Genomic DNA, 15,774 nt, shown 5'->3' with positions numbered 1-15,774 from the left:
AAGAACTTTGACTTTGGCTTTGAGTGTTATTGGTGGGCAGTTTTTTTGTTGTTGTTGTTTGTTTGTTTGTTTGTTTCTTTTATCACTTTTAACTATATCCCTCTTTCTCCTTGCTTGTAAAGTTTCCCCTGAGAAATTCACTTAGAGTCTTGTGGGGGATCCCTTATAAGTTACAACTTATTTTTCTTGTTGCTTTTAAGATTCCCTCTTTATCTTCTATTTTGGTATTTTTAAATTTATGTGTCTTGGAGACTATATCTTGAAGTTGAGTTTGTTTGGTGACCTATGAGATTCATTAACTTGGATATACAAATCTCTCCCCAGATTTGGGAAGGTGTCCATCATTATTTCTTTAAATAAACTTTCTGCTCCCTTCTCCATCTCTTCTTCTTCTCAGACTCCAATTTTTTCAGATTTCTTATTTTAATGGTATTGCATAGATCATATAGTCTTTCTTCATTCTCTTTCATTGTTTTTTCCTTTGTTCTTCTCTGACTGAATAATTTCAAAGGTCTTGTCTGGTAACTCACAGATTCTTCCTTCTGCTTGATTCATTTTGATGTTGATGGTCTCTATTGCATTTTTCATTTTATTCATTATATTTTTTCAGTTCTACAGTTTCTCACTCTTTTGCCAAATGATTTATTGCTCTTTGTTAAACTTCTCATTTTGTTTGTGTATTTTTTCCTGATTTTATTGACTTGTGTTTCTGTGTTTTCCTGAAGTTCATTGAGCTTCCTTAAAAGAGCTGTTTTGAATTCTTTATTGGATAAATTGCAAATCTCCATGTCTTTGGGGTAGGTTACTTAAGCATTACTGTGATCCTTTGGGGGTATCACATTTCCTTGATGTTTCAGGTTCCTTAAAGTTGTACTATCTTCACATTATCAGTAGCAATCTCCTCCTCTAGTCTTTACTAACTGACTTTGGGAGAGAAGTACCTTCTTCCCACTCTTCTAGGGATTCTGAGACTTTGTCAGACCTTCTGTGGGTGTGCACTTTCCACCCTCTTTGCTCTCTCCTGTGGCAGAATTCTTAAGCTTGTGTGTCCTTTCTCTGTTCTGCAATGCATCAGGCCAAGTGCTGTCACCTCCCTTTTGCTTTTTCAAGGGCAGCGCTAAAGCTCAAGTTTGTGGTTTCTCCTTGGATTGTAGATTTGGGCTGTTTTTCTGCACATGCTCACTTGCCATCTATCAAAACTTACTCTTGCCAATGTTAGGAGTATGTACAGAGGACAGGTCATAGGATGTGAGGTTTTGTGGGTGAGCCTTGTGGAATGTGGGGGTAGGTGTGGGCCAGCTGCAGGAATCCATGGGTAAGGTATCACAAGCAGTTCATGGGAAGGCCTCCTAATGGAGACTGTGATCAGTTAGCAGGATCTGCATCATTTTTAAAATGTCTTCTTAGAGTTCTATCTGCCACTCTTCCAGCCTCTTCCAGGCTTTCCAGCTCCCCCTCTCTCCCCACCAGTCATGCAGCTCATGACAGTACTCTGGATGGAGTGAGAGAGAAATAAGCTCCTCTGGAGAAGATGAATGCTTAGTTACACAATTTAACTTTCCCCCATGGGAGGAATCAGGGACTGATAAGGTCTCATTTGGCACTGAGATGTACTGCCTTGGAGAAAAGATTAGTAAGTTAAGTCAAACTTTTCCTCTTACTCTCTCTAAGGCATCCAAACTCATAGTTTTAACTCTAATGTTGTACTGGAACTTCTCTGTCAGGAACCTGGACTTCCATAAAAGTTCTCAAGTTCATGCTTGATCTAAGATCATGTTCTATAGAAGCTCCTGGACTGTGATTGAGAGGGGCTAGAGCTGGTTCATGGGTCACTGCAGGGTCCACAGCCAGAACAAAGGTCTGTAGGTCTGTTACTTGATTCACGATGGGTAAGACTCCTTCTGGTCCTTAGGCATATGGTTCTGGATCCCACAGCTCCCATAAAGACACTTCTGCCTGTGGATGGATACCAAATTGTAGTAGAAAGGGGGAATATGGCAAGAACACCTTATTAGCCATGTTGTTAATGTCACTCCTCAAGGAAATTTTGAGGTAATGGGATCTTGGAGTTCTTTGGTAATTTTTCTGTTCATGTGGCTCATCTGGGTCAGTCACTAAATGGTTAAAGCTGGATAAATATGTCAGAGTCAAACCAGCTTTTCTGCCTCAAGTTAACCAAGTGATTAGTATCTACTGATGCAGTTTGTAGTGTAGAACTGTCTTAGCAGTCTACCAAGCCTGTAGGTGTAGTTCAGCGTACTATGTATCTAACTCAAGGTAATGTATATTCCTAAGTATAGCCCAACCAGATCACAGTTCTTTCTTCAAAGTCATCATTACTTTCAGAATGCTTATTGTAAACAGGGGTAATGGAACAACCCTATGGAACTGATCTTTTTTTTCAGCTTCTTAGATCTCCATTTTCTTAGGTTATTAGTACAAATCTAGGCTGTGTTGGAGGAATAGAATGAGAGAAAAGAAAAGGAGATAAAGAGAAATGTATAGAAAAAAATGTTACTAAAGAAGACATAGGTGAACTAGTCTAGCAAGTTATTTAATCAGAGAGACTTTCTCATTGATAGTTCAGGGATGTGTCATAACACTGTTATGTTTGTTAATGAAAATAACCTATGCTTCTAATCAGAAATTCTAATTTGATGCCCAGTGTTCCAGAGCTCAGATAATCCTATGCCATGGACTCTACCTGACTGATTATTCTTTTATATTTTTGAAGACAAAGAATGATGAGACATTAATATAGATGCTCCTAGTGTGCCAGTGTTTAGAAGAATGATTCTACATGTAGCTGGGGGAAAAGACAGGTATTAATGCAAAAATGGTCAGGAGGCCAGGTGTCTGACGTATTTGTAAAGCAGCAGTGTTGAGGTACATGAGAGAATGGCAACAAACACGTTGTAATGAATTTGCTGCCCTTGGGCTGCTGTGATAGAGGGCGATTACTTCTGACTGGTGAATTACACCATGGAATATTGATTTTCTTGTTCAGAACTAGGGCTGGGCAAATGGTTTGCCTGACCCTTTTACACACATGCTGTGATACTGTTGGCTCAATCAAATGCTCCCTAAATGAAGAAAGCCTTTCACTCTTGGAGGGGGGACATCCTGTACCCAGAACACGAGGAAGAGAATGCTAGTGAGAAGGATGAATTATCCATTATTCTGGATCATAGAGTGTCTGGTAAATTCGTTTTTATTAAGGAAAATGTCCCGACCACCTTGGGACTAACAGACATGGGGAGAAAAAAGTGATGATTCAATCTCCTTGGCTTTCTGTGAATTGTGAGCTGTTTGGCTGACAGGAAGAGTCAGAATTACTAGCTAGTACAAATAAAAACACCAAGAAGTTTGGTGTTATCCAAACCGGTGTCATTGTCAGAGTAAGGAACATACTATAAGAAGTCAGTCAACAAAAAGAGTTTGTAGGCAAAGAACTTGAGCAATTACATCATTACTGGTTTGATTCCTACATGATGAGCTCTAATCCATATGGGACTCCCTGGGTGATTCCAGAAGCGGCTGCTTTCCGTTTATTTGATTAAAAATCAAAGCATGTAGGACACAATCCTTATCAAATATATTTGAGAAATTAAAGCAGCCTATAAGAGAAATCCAGAGTGAAACATTACAGTAGGGTTCTTTAACATGGGTTAGAATAGTCCACAAACCATCTATAACCATCTAGAACATTTTATAATCATTTCTGGAGCATGTGTATTTGTTTGGATTTCTTGTCTTAAGAATGTGACTGTAGTTTTTTCTTCAAATTCTCAAAGAATAGCCTAACATCCAAAACTTTGAGATGGTAGCCTTTTAAATCCTTATTTCCATGCCAGAAAAAGGGGGCCTTCCTAGTCGAGTGTGAATAGCAATACATCTTATATATCTCCACAAGACCAATTCAAAAGTGGACTTCTCTTGTTTGGGGAAACAGATGTGAACTATGGAAGAATAAAGAAGGTCCAGAGTGTTTCAGACCTTGGGAGGCCTTTTGAGACTAGCTTGTCCAACATTCATTTTGGCAATTAGGAAATCAAGGCCCTGGAAGGTACAAAGATCCCACCGGAAACCCCAACCTATGTTGGGCTAGATGCATCCTTTGCCTGCCTGTTTCATATTCTCTCTACTTTATCTATACTGATTCCTCAAAAAATGAGGGGGAGTTGGCATGCAACATCAAGTGCTATCTTTAATGTGCAAAATCTGATTGTATTTTACCAAGAACCTGTCTAGGGATGGTGCTCATAGTGACTGGTGAGGAAGGAGGCAGGGCCTCACTTTTACCCTCTAAGAATTTACTTTTGGCACCACAGGACACATTTGCTGTGTGTATATGTACACCACCTCCCACATACAGGCTCAGGAATAAGTTGTATCCTTTTATTTCTTCTCTATTTTATCATTTTATTTTCATTTTTCTTGCTTATTAAACTCTATGATGGACCCTTGGAGAACCGAATTTTGTTTTTTACCAGACAGAAGCTATTACTCTACATCTTAGTTCCTGTCTGTCTTCCTTTCCAAGTGTCCAATACAAATGAAAGTAATTGTGGACAGAAATGAAAAGAATGACATGGCACTGGCTTGGATTGGTGACATGATAAAGCATTTATTTTGTTTTTCCTTCTCTTTCTACCTCCTCCTTCCAAAGGAAGACAAGGACGCCCTCACCCACGTGTGTGCTCTATGGCTTGTGCTTTTCTTCCCTTTGCAGTTCTCACGAGTGCAGAAGATATGGCTTGAGGGTTCCACCTGATCCTTCCATCAACCTTGCAAATGAACCTTCAGAAGAAACTGAAGCTTTGGAGAGTAGCCAGGAACACACATTTGGAAAAAGGGACCAGAGATCAAGCAGTTTCCAATACCAAACTCAGTCTAATCCTTGCCCACTGCCTCTTATATCCTCATGCTCTTCACAGAGTCTAGGGGCAAGATGAAAGGTGAGGGGCACTCAGTGAACTTAGAATTGAACCAACAATACACGAATATGTCAAATGAGACCTGCACGAACATTTCTGGACTCTTGAAAAGAACACTTATCAGGATGATGTGATATAATTATTAAACATCTTATCTGGAGACCTCTCATCATTCTATCCCATTATTTTAAAGATGAATCTTGAGAATAACAGGGGTAATCTACTTTGAAGGATTATGTAATTTAATAATTACAGTACATACTTCCCCACACACGTGCACATAAAAGCATGTGTGCATATGCGTGCACACATATGCTCCTAGTGAGAACTCTGAGTATTTTGTCTAGCCCCCATATCTTTTACTTCCCTAGACTGGAATATGTATCACAATTTATCCTCTTGTTTTACCTGTGTCATATAGAGAGCAAAACTGAACAGCAGCTTGGGGCTAGCATAATTTCTTGTTCTAGAAAAAGCCTCTGTCTTTTATTGACAACACTACTTTCCAGGTGCTCCAGTGTCCATCCCTCAAATTCTCCAGGAGTCACTTTAAAAATATGTAGAAATGGCAGCTTTGATCCTGCATGTCCCCTTCTTGTAAGCCATTCTAGGAACAAGGACGATGCATTGGCTCTAGAACTCACCCCAATTCACACCTTCCATTGTCGTTTATCAAAAACACAACTTTCTGAAGTTTTACTTGCAGAAATCTTATAAAGTCTGAAATTACATGGTTGAATTTTAAAAATTAAAAATGATTAGTAATCCTCTATCATAAAGCCTTATACAAAAGATAAAGAGAACTGAACTAGCTAATAATAGACTCTGGACTAGTTCTTAGTTCTGCTGATCAGCAGTTCAGTTTTGTATCCAAAATACTGTGCTGATACTTAGAAATTCTACAATCAGAGTCACTGGGAACCACATAAAGGCTATGGCCATAGCCAACTTACATTTCTAGGAAGTTTTAATCAAATAGATATTTGATGGCAGAGGTATAATTCATTTTCTAATAATACTAACAATCCCTGAAGTACAGAAATAAATGCATGTACCTTAACAATGTGTCAGAAGCAATGTCTAAGTTACATGGAAGCTTGGATGGGAGTAAGATCAACATTCAGAAAATGAAAGCCAAACTAAGCCTCCTTCATAAAAAATAATGCACCAACACGCTCCAGACATAAATTATAACAAGTGATCATATCTTGAGTTCAGGAATTGAACAGTCTGCTGTAGAAAGCTCTGTTGTTCTAGTCACATAATGTGGATAAGATGGAAGAGATTGGAAGTTGTGAGGGACCGAAAAATTAGAATGAAGATGCAGAGACTCAGAGATCTCATTTACTCACAAATCATGGGCATATTCATTTGCATTTATTGCCTTGGAGAAAGATAGAATTGGACACTCATGGAAATAATGTCTGAATTAAAAGCAGAGAGAGGTAAGGATTGATGCTTTAGAATGACCTGATTGAGCAGTTTGTGAAGATAAAAGAGACGCTAACTATAAAATCAAATCCCAGTGAGCAAGTTGTGAACCACATTAGATCTGGGATTTAGTTTACCTTTTTTTTTTTTTTTTTTTTAAATGCTGGAAAGAAGTATTATTTAGTGTCTCTTTCAGATACCACTAATCTTAGCTCTTTTAAGTTGCTTATCTGATAAAGAGTAAATGGCCGGTATGTTCATATACACTTGGCCATAGAAACACAAGGTGTTTCATCATGAGCAGGGACCATCTACTATGCCATATCTCTCCTTTTGCATAGATTTTTCTCCTGTCCTGAGAAGTATCTCAAATTTGTACCATTGTAAGCATAAAAAATGGTGGCTGTTTTGCTGATCCCGGATTTTACATTTTTAAAAAAAAATCAAATGCACACATTAAAGGGATGTTTCTGTGATTGAATGGTATGAGTGCCCTCCCTTCTAAACCGAGATATACAATAAAGATAGGTCAGTCTAGTGAAATGTGCTTAATCTCAGTCCCATTTTAGTGCTAATTCATTTGCTAACTTATCTCCAGCTTGAAGAACAATAACCGTCATTCATCATCATCATCATTATCACCATCCACAGCAACAAAAACAAACATTTGTGGATCATCAGCTGTGATTATAGTTCCAGATTTGCAAGTTACACTCATCAGAAGGCCGTCCTTGGACAAGTACTCATTATGCTTCAGGTGAGACATCTGAACCCACCATGCAGAAGAATTATGGAGAAAGACTTAACTACAACTTGTGAGCCATTGCACATCTGTTTGGCTAGAAAAGAACAGATAGATATTCTGTTGAAACAAGATGAATGGGGTTCTTTAGGAATTCGCTCAGAGTGATTAGGGCTAGAACAGGCCCCACCCCCATACCTTCTAATCACAGGAGAGACTATTATGGGATAAAACCTAAATATGGGATAAGACCTAAATCATGGCTCTCTCAAAAGATATCCTAAAGTTGGGGGGGGTGGTGCTGGATGAATCCTAAAGTAGACTTGAATCTCAAAGAGTCCAGTACACCTGAAATCCAGGCCAGCATGTGGGAATGGTCTTGCATCAGTACCTGTACCAAGAAAGATAACTTCAGACACTATTCAGGATGTTTTTCTTTAGTGAACAAGAACTCTCTAGCCATGCTCCTTTTCCTGAAAAGAGACAGGCCTGAGAATTGTCTCTATAAGCTCCTAAATCATAGCCATGTCTCCTTGGGTTAAACAGGGCATCTGGTTAAATAAAGGTCCTTTCTTGTGAGCACACGCCTACTCCCTTTAAAGAGTGAAATTGAGCAGATTGGGACTCATATGGCACAAGAAGCCGAAGATGAGAGGAGCTCCCTCCTGTGACAGGATAGGAGGTTCTCCTACCTGCTGAACCCGTCAGTCATGCCCAAAGCTGCTTGTACAAGGCCCGTGCTCTTGAATAACCAGCATTCTAAAGAACCACTAGGCAAGAAGGGCTATTGAATTCTCAAATAGGTAAATTAAAGTCTTCCCCATCAATGCCATTTTATAGAGTTGGTCATCATTGACCAGTCCCTCCTGGGAGGATGGAGGAGGTGTGATCAAAGCATATTCAGTTAAGTATGAAAGAGAAAGCTCTGATTCAAATGGAGGTCATGTGTCTCCATGCTCCCATAGACCAGCAAACTCTAGGAAGTTGCAGATGCCTTGGTACATTTTTCTCAGAGGTGTCTGGGCTCAAATTTAGCAATACAGGAGCTACCAGTGTCCACGTTAATGTCCTGAACACCATGACCTGCACACAAATCTTCTCGCCAGTGCCTACAGTAGTTTTAGCCAAGGGAGAACTGGTAAATCTGACCCATCCACTTTCAGTCTAAGGACACTCAAATCCCACGCCTTTAGCAATTCTGGGATACAAGGAAGGGGTGACTCCAAAGCAGCCAAATTTCTGTGAGGTTTGGGCGGATGCTGCAGATCATGCTGTCAGAAGAAGTGGGGAAGCTGGCCCCTGGTGGTGAGGATGGACTATCAAAAGAACACAGAGAGGTCTGAAGCCAACAATCGTTCCTCAATTTTGCTAGTAACAGCCAGAACCGAAAACTACTCCTTCTTAAACATGGCCTATTCCTCTCGGGTGGAAGTGAGCCCTGAGAACACAGGTACGGTAATTCCTGAGTGTTTCGGCTCTGACCTCATTTCTGCCTCTCAGTGAATCTGCAGCTACTTATTTAATTCCCAGAATCAATCAGAACAGATTAGAATTATTTGAATACTATTTGGTATTAAAATCTATTTTTTCTCTAATTTGTGACTAAAGGCAAGTTTTTTTGGGGGTAGGCATGGTGGGAAGAAAGTCCCTAAAACACCGGTTAATAGAATTTGGGATTATTTAATACTAACCCTCAATGTTTCAGGCTTTTTTTTTTTTTTTTTCTCCTCATCTTTTCTTTTTGTGCTAGCTGCACTAGGCTGCCTCCCAGAAATAATCACACAAAAAAGCCTTTCCCTAACTGGGCTTGGCATTTTGCTCAGGTTATGAAGTGGGGTGTTTGGACACAAGCAGGATGCTGCAAACCTCAGTCAGCACCGTCTGGAAAGCATTGGAGATGCAGTCCTCATGAGGGCCACCCCTCCTTTGCTTCTGTTAGGAGGATGAAGGTGGTTTCCTGGACCCATCTGTTATCAGAGCACATCCACAGAAGGAAGCAACTCCACCCCAACGAAGGGAGCTAAAGATCAGTGGCTTGAGTCAGATGCACTTTTGCCTCCATATTCTTCCCACCTGAGCCAGACAGGCTCTCTTGCCCCTCACCCCTACCCCCCGCTTGAGAATGAGGTACCACACCAGGTGAAGAGGGACATGGAACACTTTTTAATGTCAAGTCAGAGACAACCCCTCCCTCCCCTAGCCCCCAATCCCACTTTCCCTCACATCCAGGACCCTTCCCCGAGGCCTCTCCCGTTCCCAGACTTTGGGGGAGGAAAAAAAGGTTATCTAAAAACTGCATTTTCTTCTCTTTCATACACACGCACACAAAGGTGGGGAATTAAATAAAATGAACCAAGAGGATTCAATTCTCCAGTAGTCACAAAGGCATCAGAGATTCCCATAATGGGCTAAAGCAAGTGGTTACTGACTGTTTAGTTGGTTCAGTTACTTGCTGTTTGCTCACGCCCCGAGGCATGATGGAGAAGCCAGGCCTCCGGTCAGGGCCTTCCCCTCCGAGAGCCACACCTGGAAAAGACGCTGCGCCTGGTATTAGTGTTTGTTTTGTTTTGTTTTGTTTCTCTTTTCACTTTTTATAAATGTCTCTGACGTGTAAATAACCCAGGGAAATAAAAAGGCAGGAGCTGATTACACAATTACCAGTAAACTCTATCATCTTTTAGAAGATCAACACACAGCTAACGCCATATACAGCATGCAGTAATGTCTGAGAAAGGACCCTGCTGAGAAATAAAATGGCTAGAACTCTAACAAAAAAAATATATGTATATATATACTGTATAATATATGTCATCAAAAGAAGCATAGCCAACAAACTCAAGATACAGTGCGGATCACCCTTCCATTTCTAAACAGCAGGTAGAAGCATAGTATTGTCTGCATTAAACGCCAGAATAAGGAGAAATCTGTAGCGCTGGTGGAGATGTTGGTTAAATCGTATGTGTTTTTTTGGTGGATTTGACATAGCCTCACCAGGTGGTTAATGCCCGGTGTGTGGTCCACCAGTTGTAAACCTAGTTAAGAAGTACACTATTTTTAATGTTGAACAAACATACTTCTCTTCACCCCTTTCATTTGTGTATTTTTTAGTCTTGTGTTGTTTTTGCACTAAATTCTAGGCTCATATCAGAAAATATAATTAATAAAATTAATAATGAACCAGAATCCCTTATTATCCATGATGTCCATGTAGTAAAATGAAAACCAAAAAAAAAAGAAAAAAAAAGTTTAATAATATCTTTTGTGACTGTTGATTGTGGGTTTGTTATAGCTGTCAGACTGTCTTGTTTAGTTTCCTTTTTCTTTTTTTTTTCCTTTAATTTTGCATTTTGTAATACACACAACAGTGGCACAGTCTCTGAAAGGGGCCACAGTGGCACATCTGGGCCTGCACAACTCATTCTGTGTTCGTCTCTATTGAATTTGGGATGGCCGACTCCAGAATTTTCCTTGCCGGGGGCACGTTAGTGGGCAGAGTGGCTGAGCCCGGCCCACCCTGCGCACAAACAGGTCACAATGCAGCTGCGGGTGGGTCCCAAGTCAGGTGTGCGTTCTTTCCGCTTGGGCAAAGAAAGAAAACTCAGCTGTGCCTACGGATCTGCAAGGCCTGCAAGGCGATTTTCAATTTCCCTTTGAAACATGTTTTCCCAAAGTATTCTTTGTTCCCTCCCTCGAATTTGTGTCCCATTAGGCTCTGTGTCTCGGAATTTCATTTGATTCTAGCTCATAAGAAACAGGGGTGCTCTCGTTGCTGTCGGAGTTGCCATTGCTGTGGTGGGCGGTTGCTGTGGCAGCAGCTTCTCCTCAGTGGGGGAAGTGGCACTCACATCAAAACTTGAGGAGTAGGTGCAGGACCAGAAGAGGTAGCAGCCAGATGCAGCCTGCCCTCCTCGACGTCCCGTTGTTCACTTCGCTGACCGCGCCGGGGCCTGTGGAAAGAACACACTCGTCATGGGCTGCCTGGTCTAAGAGGGACCATCTGTCATGTGATCTGCTGTCATTAGGCCTTGCCTCTGATGAGGCGTCCCTCTAACTGGGACATCTCATGTTCCCGCTCTGTATGTGGGGGAGGGGTGCTCACTAGAAATAACCTTCCACAGCTTGGGTGCCGTGGATACACACTATATAACGGGGAGCTTTCCTTGACACAGAGAGAACAAGAGGCTCAGGTTAATGTGTGCTGGTGGTCACAACTCCTCTACTGTGTTGTAACGTGCTCAGCGTCAAGTTCAAGAAGAAGGTGGCAGCATTAATTCATGTTCTATAAAGAGCTTCGAGGAAGTGAGGCCCTTGTAGTGTCTGCATCATCGTCTGACCACTTCTGAGCAGTGTCTGCCTTGAATGTGCATATAACCCTCCAGCTGCTCACCCTGTTGGGCAGGGAAGGACCTGCTGGACACAACAATCTGTCTCCCTGCTGCTGCTGCCTCGGACTCGGCATCCGTTCTATCACTCTATCTTGGGCCGGACACTGGGCTTCCGCCTGTAGCATTTGGCCTCTTCCCCACCTGGACGAGGTCACGGAGGCCCTAGCTCAAGTATCCTGTCCCTGAAAGGCCAGAACCAGCCTGCTGGACATTGAGGTGGGATCAAGTGAAGAAATAGGTGGTCTTTTGCTGTGCACGTGCAAGTGAGGGAAGGCTTAGCTGGACACTAGGATGGAGAGCCTACCACCGTGAACATCTGCAGGTGCAAGGTGCACCTCAAACCTGGCCTGCAGACAGATACTCTCAGGAGGCAGGGCCAAAGGCAGGAACCACGAGGTGCATGAAATATCCCAGCAGTTTCCCTATTTTTGAAATATAAGTGTCTGACCAAGAATGTCCCTCACAAATGGAGCCATGATCCAAGAAGAGTACACACAGGTTTGGAGGCCCAGATGGGGTGGGTACCTAATGCAGCAGGGCACTTTGTCAGACTTGCTCTGGAGTGCTCTGTTGTGCTGAATTTAATGGAGGTATTAAAGGCTGGTATCCCCCCTAAGCCCATGTCCACACCTGGGTCAAGAAAACAAAGCCAGAGCCTGCTTGTCTGACTTGGAGGCTAACCATCAGAGACGCTTCTGGCTAAGGCAGATCAGCATCAAACCAGGTTTTCTCGATTCCATACGGGATGATTCCATCACATCCTAGAGCCCCTGGCCTGGAAGCACTGCCCATCTAACTTTAATTCCTAGACCTTTGAGAAAAATCTCTGATTCTGGGGCAGTGGCTATGAGTTCAAAATGGACTGGGTCTTCCAATCTCATGTGTCTGTGCTGTCTGATTCACAGCACTTCCAAGGTCAGGCAGTGCAAGTTCTCATGATAAGAAGCCCGAAACCCATGTATTCTGCTCTACACCAGCTGGGAAATAAACTTCCAGGCAACACAAAACGAAAGGCGTCTGCCATGGAATGTTTCTCTGTAAACCACCATCAGGACTCCTTTTTTGCCAATCTCTGTTGTCCATAGAGCATTCTTTGGAACCCCAGGAGAGAAGCCACTCGCCATGCCTTTTAGGCTGAGATGGTCCGTTCTCTCCCTGGAGAACCCCTGCCACTCTGGGCCACTCCAAGATCTTTCACATCAAGACCTTTGCCCGCTACTGAGACTAACTCTGAGCCACAAAGGTTGTTTCTGAGGCCTCTGTGCATCTGGGTTCCAGCTTAAATAGCGGGGACAGGCCTAGTGGCTGCACTCCATTTTCCCATGCACAAGGCATGAGGATTGCAAGGGTGTTCTGCGTGCTTAGCGCTGTGTGCTCTGGGCCTGACATGCATCTGTTGGCAGCTGGCTCTTTTTCTCTTGCCTTTCTTTTGCTCTCTTGAGCACCGCACACAGCTTTGCAGCCCACTCCCCCACTCCCTCCAGCACATTCCCATCCTCACTCCCAGCCCTGGCCATGGCTCAGAAGATGCCCTGTGGTAAAGGAGAAGAGAATAAATGCCAGTTCTCTGCATCTCATGGCTCTGGCATTCCCACCTGCAGTCCCTCCTCTGGGGCTGTCCAGCTCTTGGGAGTCTCCAGGGAGAAACATGGAGATTGCTTCAGGCCAGGCAGACATTCCAGCAGGGACCTGGCTTCGTTACCATGTAAGAAGAGTCAGAAAAGCGTGTTTGCAGCCAGAGCCTCTGCAGTGCTGCATGGGAGGCAGCTGTGAGTGTGCAAACAACCCCCAATCTTCCTCACAATGCCTGGACGCCTCTGTAGGGGCGCGCTCTGGGCACCGTGTCTTTGGCTTCTTTGCTAAGCCCCCAGAGTTCCTTTGTGGCTCTGCTGCCTGCTGGGACACACCACAGAAAGCCTGCAGAGAGGGGCTCTGACCTCTTGTGTCAGAAAGCTCTTCCCACAGAAGAAAGGCAAAAGCCACCAAGTGTGCCAGAGCCTCCTCTTGCCTTCATTGTTACCCTGGACAAGCTCACAGAGCCTTTCTGTTTCTCTCCTGTCTGAAGCCCACAGGGGACCATCACCTACTGCATTGGGGCCACGTCTGGCCTGCCTCCTCCCCCGCCCCCACACTCTCTCCCCTCACCCTAACCCATTCTTCTCTTGGGCATGTCCGAGAGCACTGACATGGACAAAACTGGTCACAAATAGGAGGGAACAGGGGTTGACCCCAGAGAAACATTGAGACAAGTGTACTCCAGGTGTCCTCTCAAAGAGGACAACTGCATCAGCTCTCCTTTCAATTGCCATGAAAGTTCACAGACTGGGTCTTGTCCCCCGTGACCTTGACCCCTTGAAGTTTTTCTTTATGTTAATTCCAGAGCGGTGTTGCTATGAGTCCACGTTCATCATGATACTAACCCATGTGATCTTACAGCCTTTACAAAACTTCCCAGCTCCATGGTAGAACATTCCCTACATTTCCTCATCTTGCTCTCTGCATCATCAGCCACTGTTCCTGCCACTTATTCTTTGGTTTCTCCCTATCTCCAAAGCACACGGGCGCCACATACATGTGTGCTTACTCAAGTGTGCGCGTATGAGCCATATTCCCTTTCCTTCCCATCCTCACACCCTCCAACCTTCTGTCTGAAATTCTTCTCACCCAAATCACTCCCACTCCTTCCAGATTCTGTTCTGGTCCCCAGTTACCACTTCTAGGCAGACTTCCTTGACTTTGCTCCTGTTTTGCTTCCATAGCACCGTATGCGTCCAGCTTTTAAAATACATACTGTGATATATTTCTTTTTATTTATCTAACATGTATTTCCTCATCTGTGTTATAAGCTCCTTAAGAGCAGGGCCTATGTCTAACTGGGCCCAGGGCAGGTATTTAACAAACGCTTTGCTCAAAGAAGGAAGAAACCAAAATGTTTTGATGCATACTGATATGTTCATGTTTACTTTGTGTGTTTTATTTTCTCTTAAGATTCTACTCAGAGAAAAAAGCAAAAGACCGACTGAACCAAAACAAAACCCTCTTTCCCTACTTTCTGTTTTATCTCTGTTTCTCTTCTACATATGCTTCACTCTTCTTCTATTTCCAATAAAAGTCCCTGAAAGTTTTTACTTTCAGTAAAAAGTAAAACTTCTGGTGAAAGTTTTATACTTTAAGGAAAAGTATGCATAGAAGTAAAATCATATCAATTAGAATTTCGGGAAGAGTTCTTGCAGTTGGAACGATGTCCTAGTCCCTCAAAGACACTCAGGTTTGAGATGAAGATTGTTCTCTTCAGCTCTCATATGTGGAGACTTAGCCTCACTCAGAAAGCTTAAGTGACTTCCCCAAGCTCCATCGACTTCTGTCTCCAAATACAATTTTCTTTCCACTAACTTGGGGCTGCTACTGTGTATAACTTACACATCTTCCAAGAATGAGGAGAAGAGAAGTGAGGCCATGGGGCCTGTCCCACCTGGACACAGGGAAAGGTGGGGCCCACACAGGCTATACCCCACTCGCCAGGCTATAAAAGAATTCCATGAGATTAGGGCCTTTTGTCCAGGCAGTGTGGATCCCAGCAGCCAGGGGCAGGGCCCTCTCTGAGCCTGCACTCTGGCCAGAGCAGCAGCTCGTCCCTCCCCCTGGTGACACGGGCCACACAGATGAGGCCACTGTTCATGACACGGCCACGCCTCCACTCTGCCTTGGATGCCTTTATTCCCTTTACCTCATTAGAGAGCTGTGAAGGCCTAACAAGACTAATTACCAGGACAGTTGGGGTCCCAGAGAACTCTGATGACTGTCAATTTATCCATCAGAAACATCTAGCAGGAATGAAAGCCTCAAATAAGACACTGTTTAATTCGTAGCCAAGTGACTCACCCAAGAACCTCCCCCTTCCTTCCATTTTCCCCTCCCTCCCACCACTTCCCTTCCAGCTCCAAGTTAGAAAGAGAGGAAGAGAGAACAGGGTAAGCAAAAGACAGCATGCAAGGCCAAGGTCTAAGAAGATCATCGCATTAGAACATCTGCGTGTGAGGAGAGGCCAGCCTGGTATGGAACAGCCAAGATGTGGAGCTATTCTGGGCCCTGGCAGGTGCTCATTAGTGCTGCCAGCAAACAGCAGTTAGACATCTATGGGTGGAAGCTACCCAGGGGGAATGGCAGGTCCTTGGAGACAGGTTAATTGAGATTGTCATAGAGATGGCCCAAGGTCAGGGAAGGATCCCACTGGGCTGCTTCCTAGGGTTAGCTCAGAAGACAAGGCATCCAGGAAAAA

At 43.4% G+C, this 15,774-nt stretch overlaps 1 protein-coding gene across 7 annotated transcripts in view; it reads right to left on the bottom strand.

The window, feature by feature from the left end:
* Nucleotides 1-4,689: 4,689 nt before the first annotated feature.
* Nucleotides 4,690-15,774, bottom strand: part of NTM (neurotrimin) — a 967,921-nt gene continuing 956,836 nt past the window's right edge. For all 7 annotated transcript variants that reach the window (XM_047692549.1, XM_047692554.1, XM_047692553.1 and 4 more), the window contains one exon: nucleotides 4,690-11,057. In XM_047692549.1, the coding sequence (XP_047548505.1) occupies nucleotides 10,957-11,057 (101 nt within the window). In that variant the 3' untranslated portion in view covers nucleotides 4,690-10,956. The remainder of the gene's footprint in view (nucleotides 11,058-15,774) is intronic.

Source organism: Lutra lutra, chromosome 10, assembly GCF_902655055.1.
Source record: "Lutra lutra chromosome 10, mLutLut1.2, whole genome shotgun sequence".
NCBI lineage: Eukaryota > Metazoa > Chordata > Mammalia > Carnivora > Mustelidae > Lutra > Lutra lutra.
This window is presented reverse-complemented; position numbering and strand designations above follow the sequence as displayed.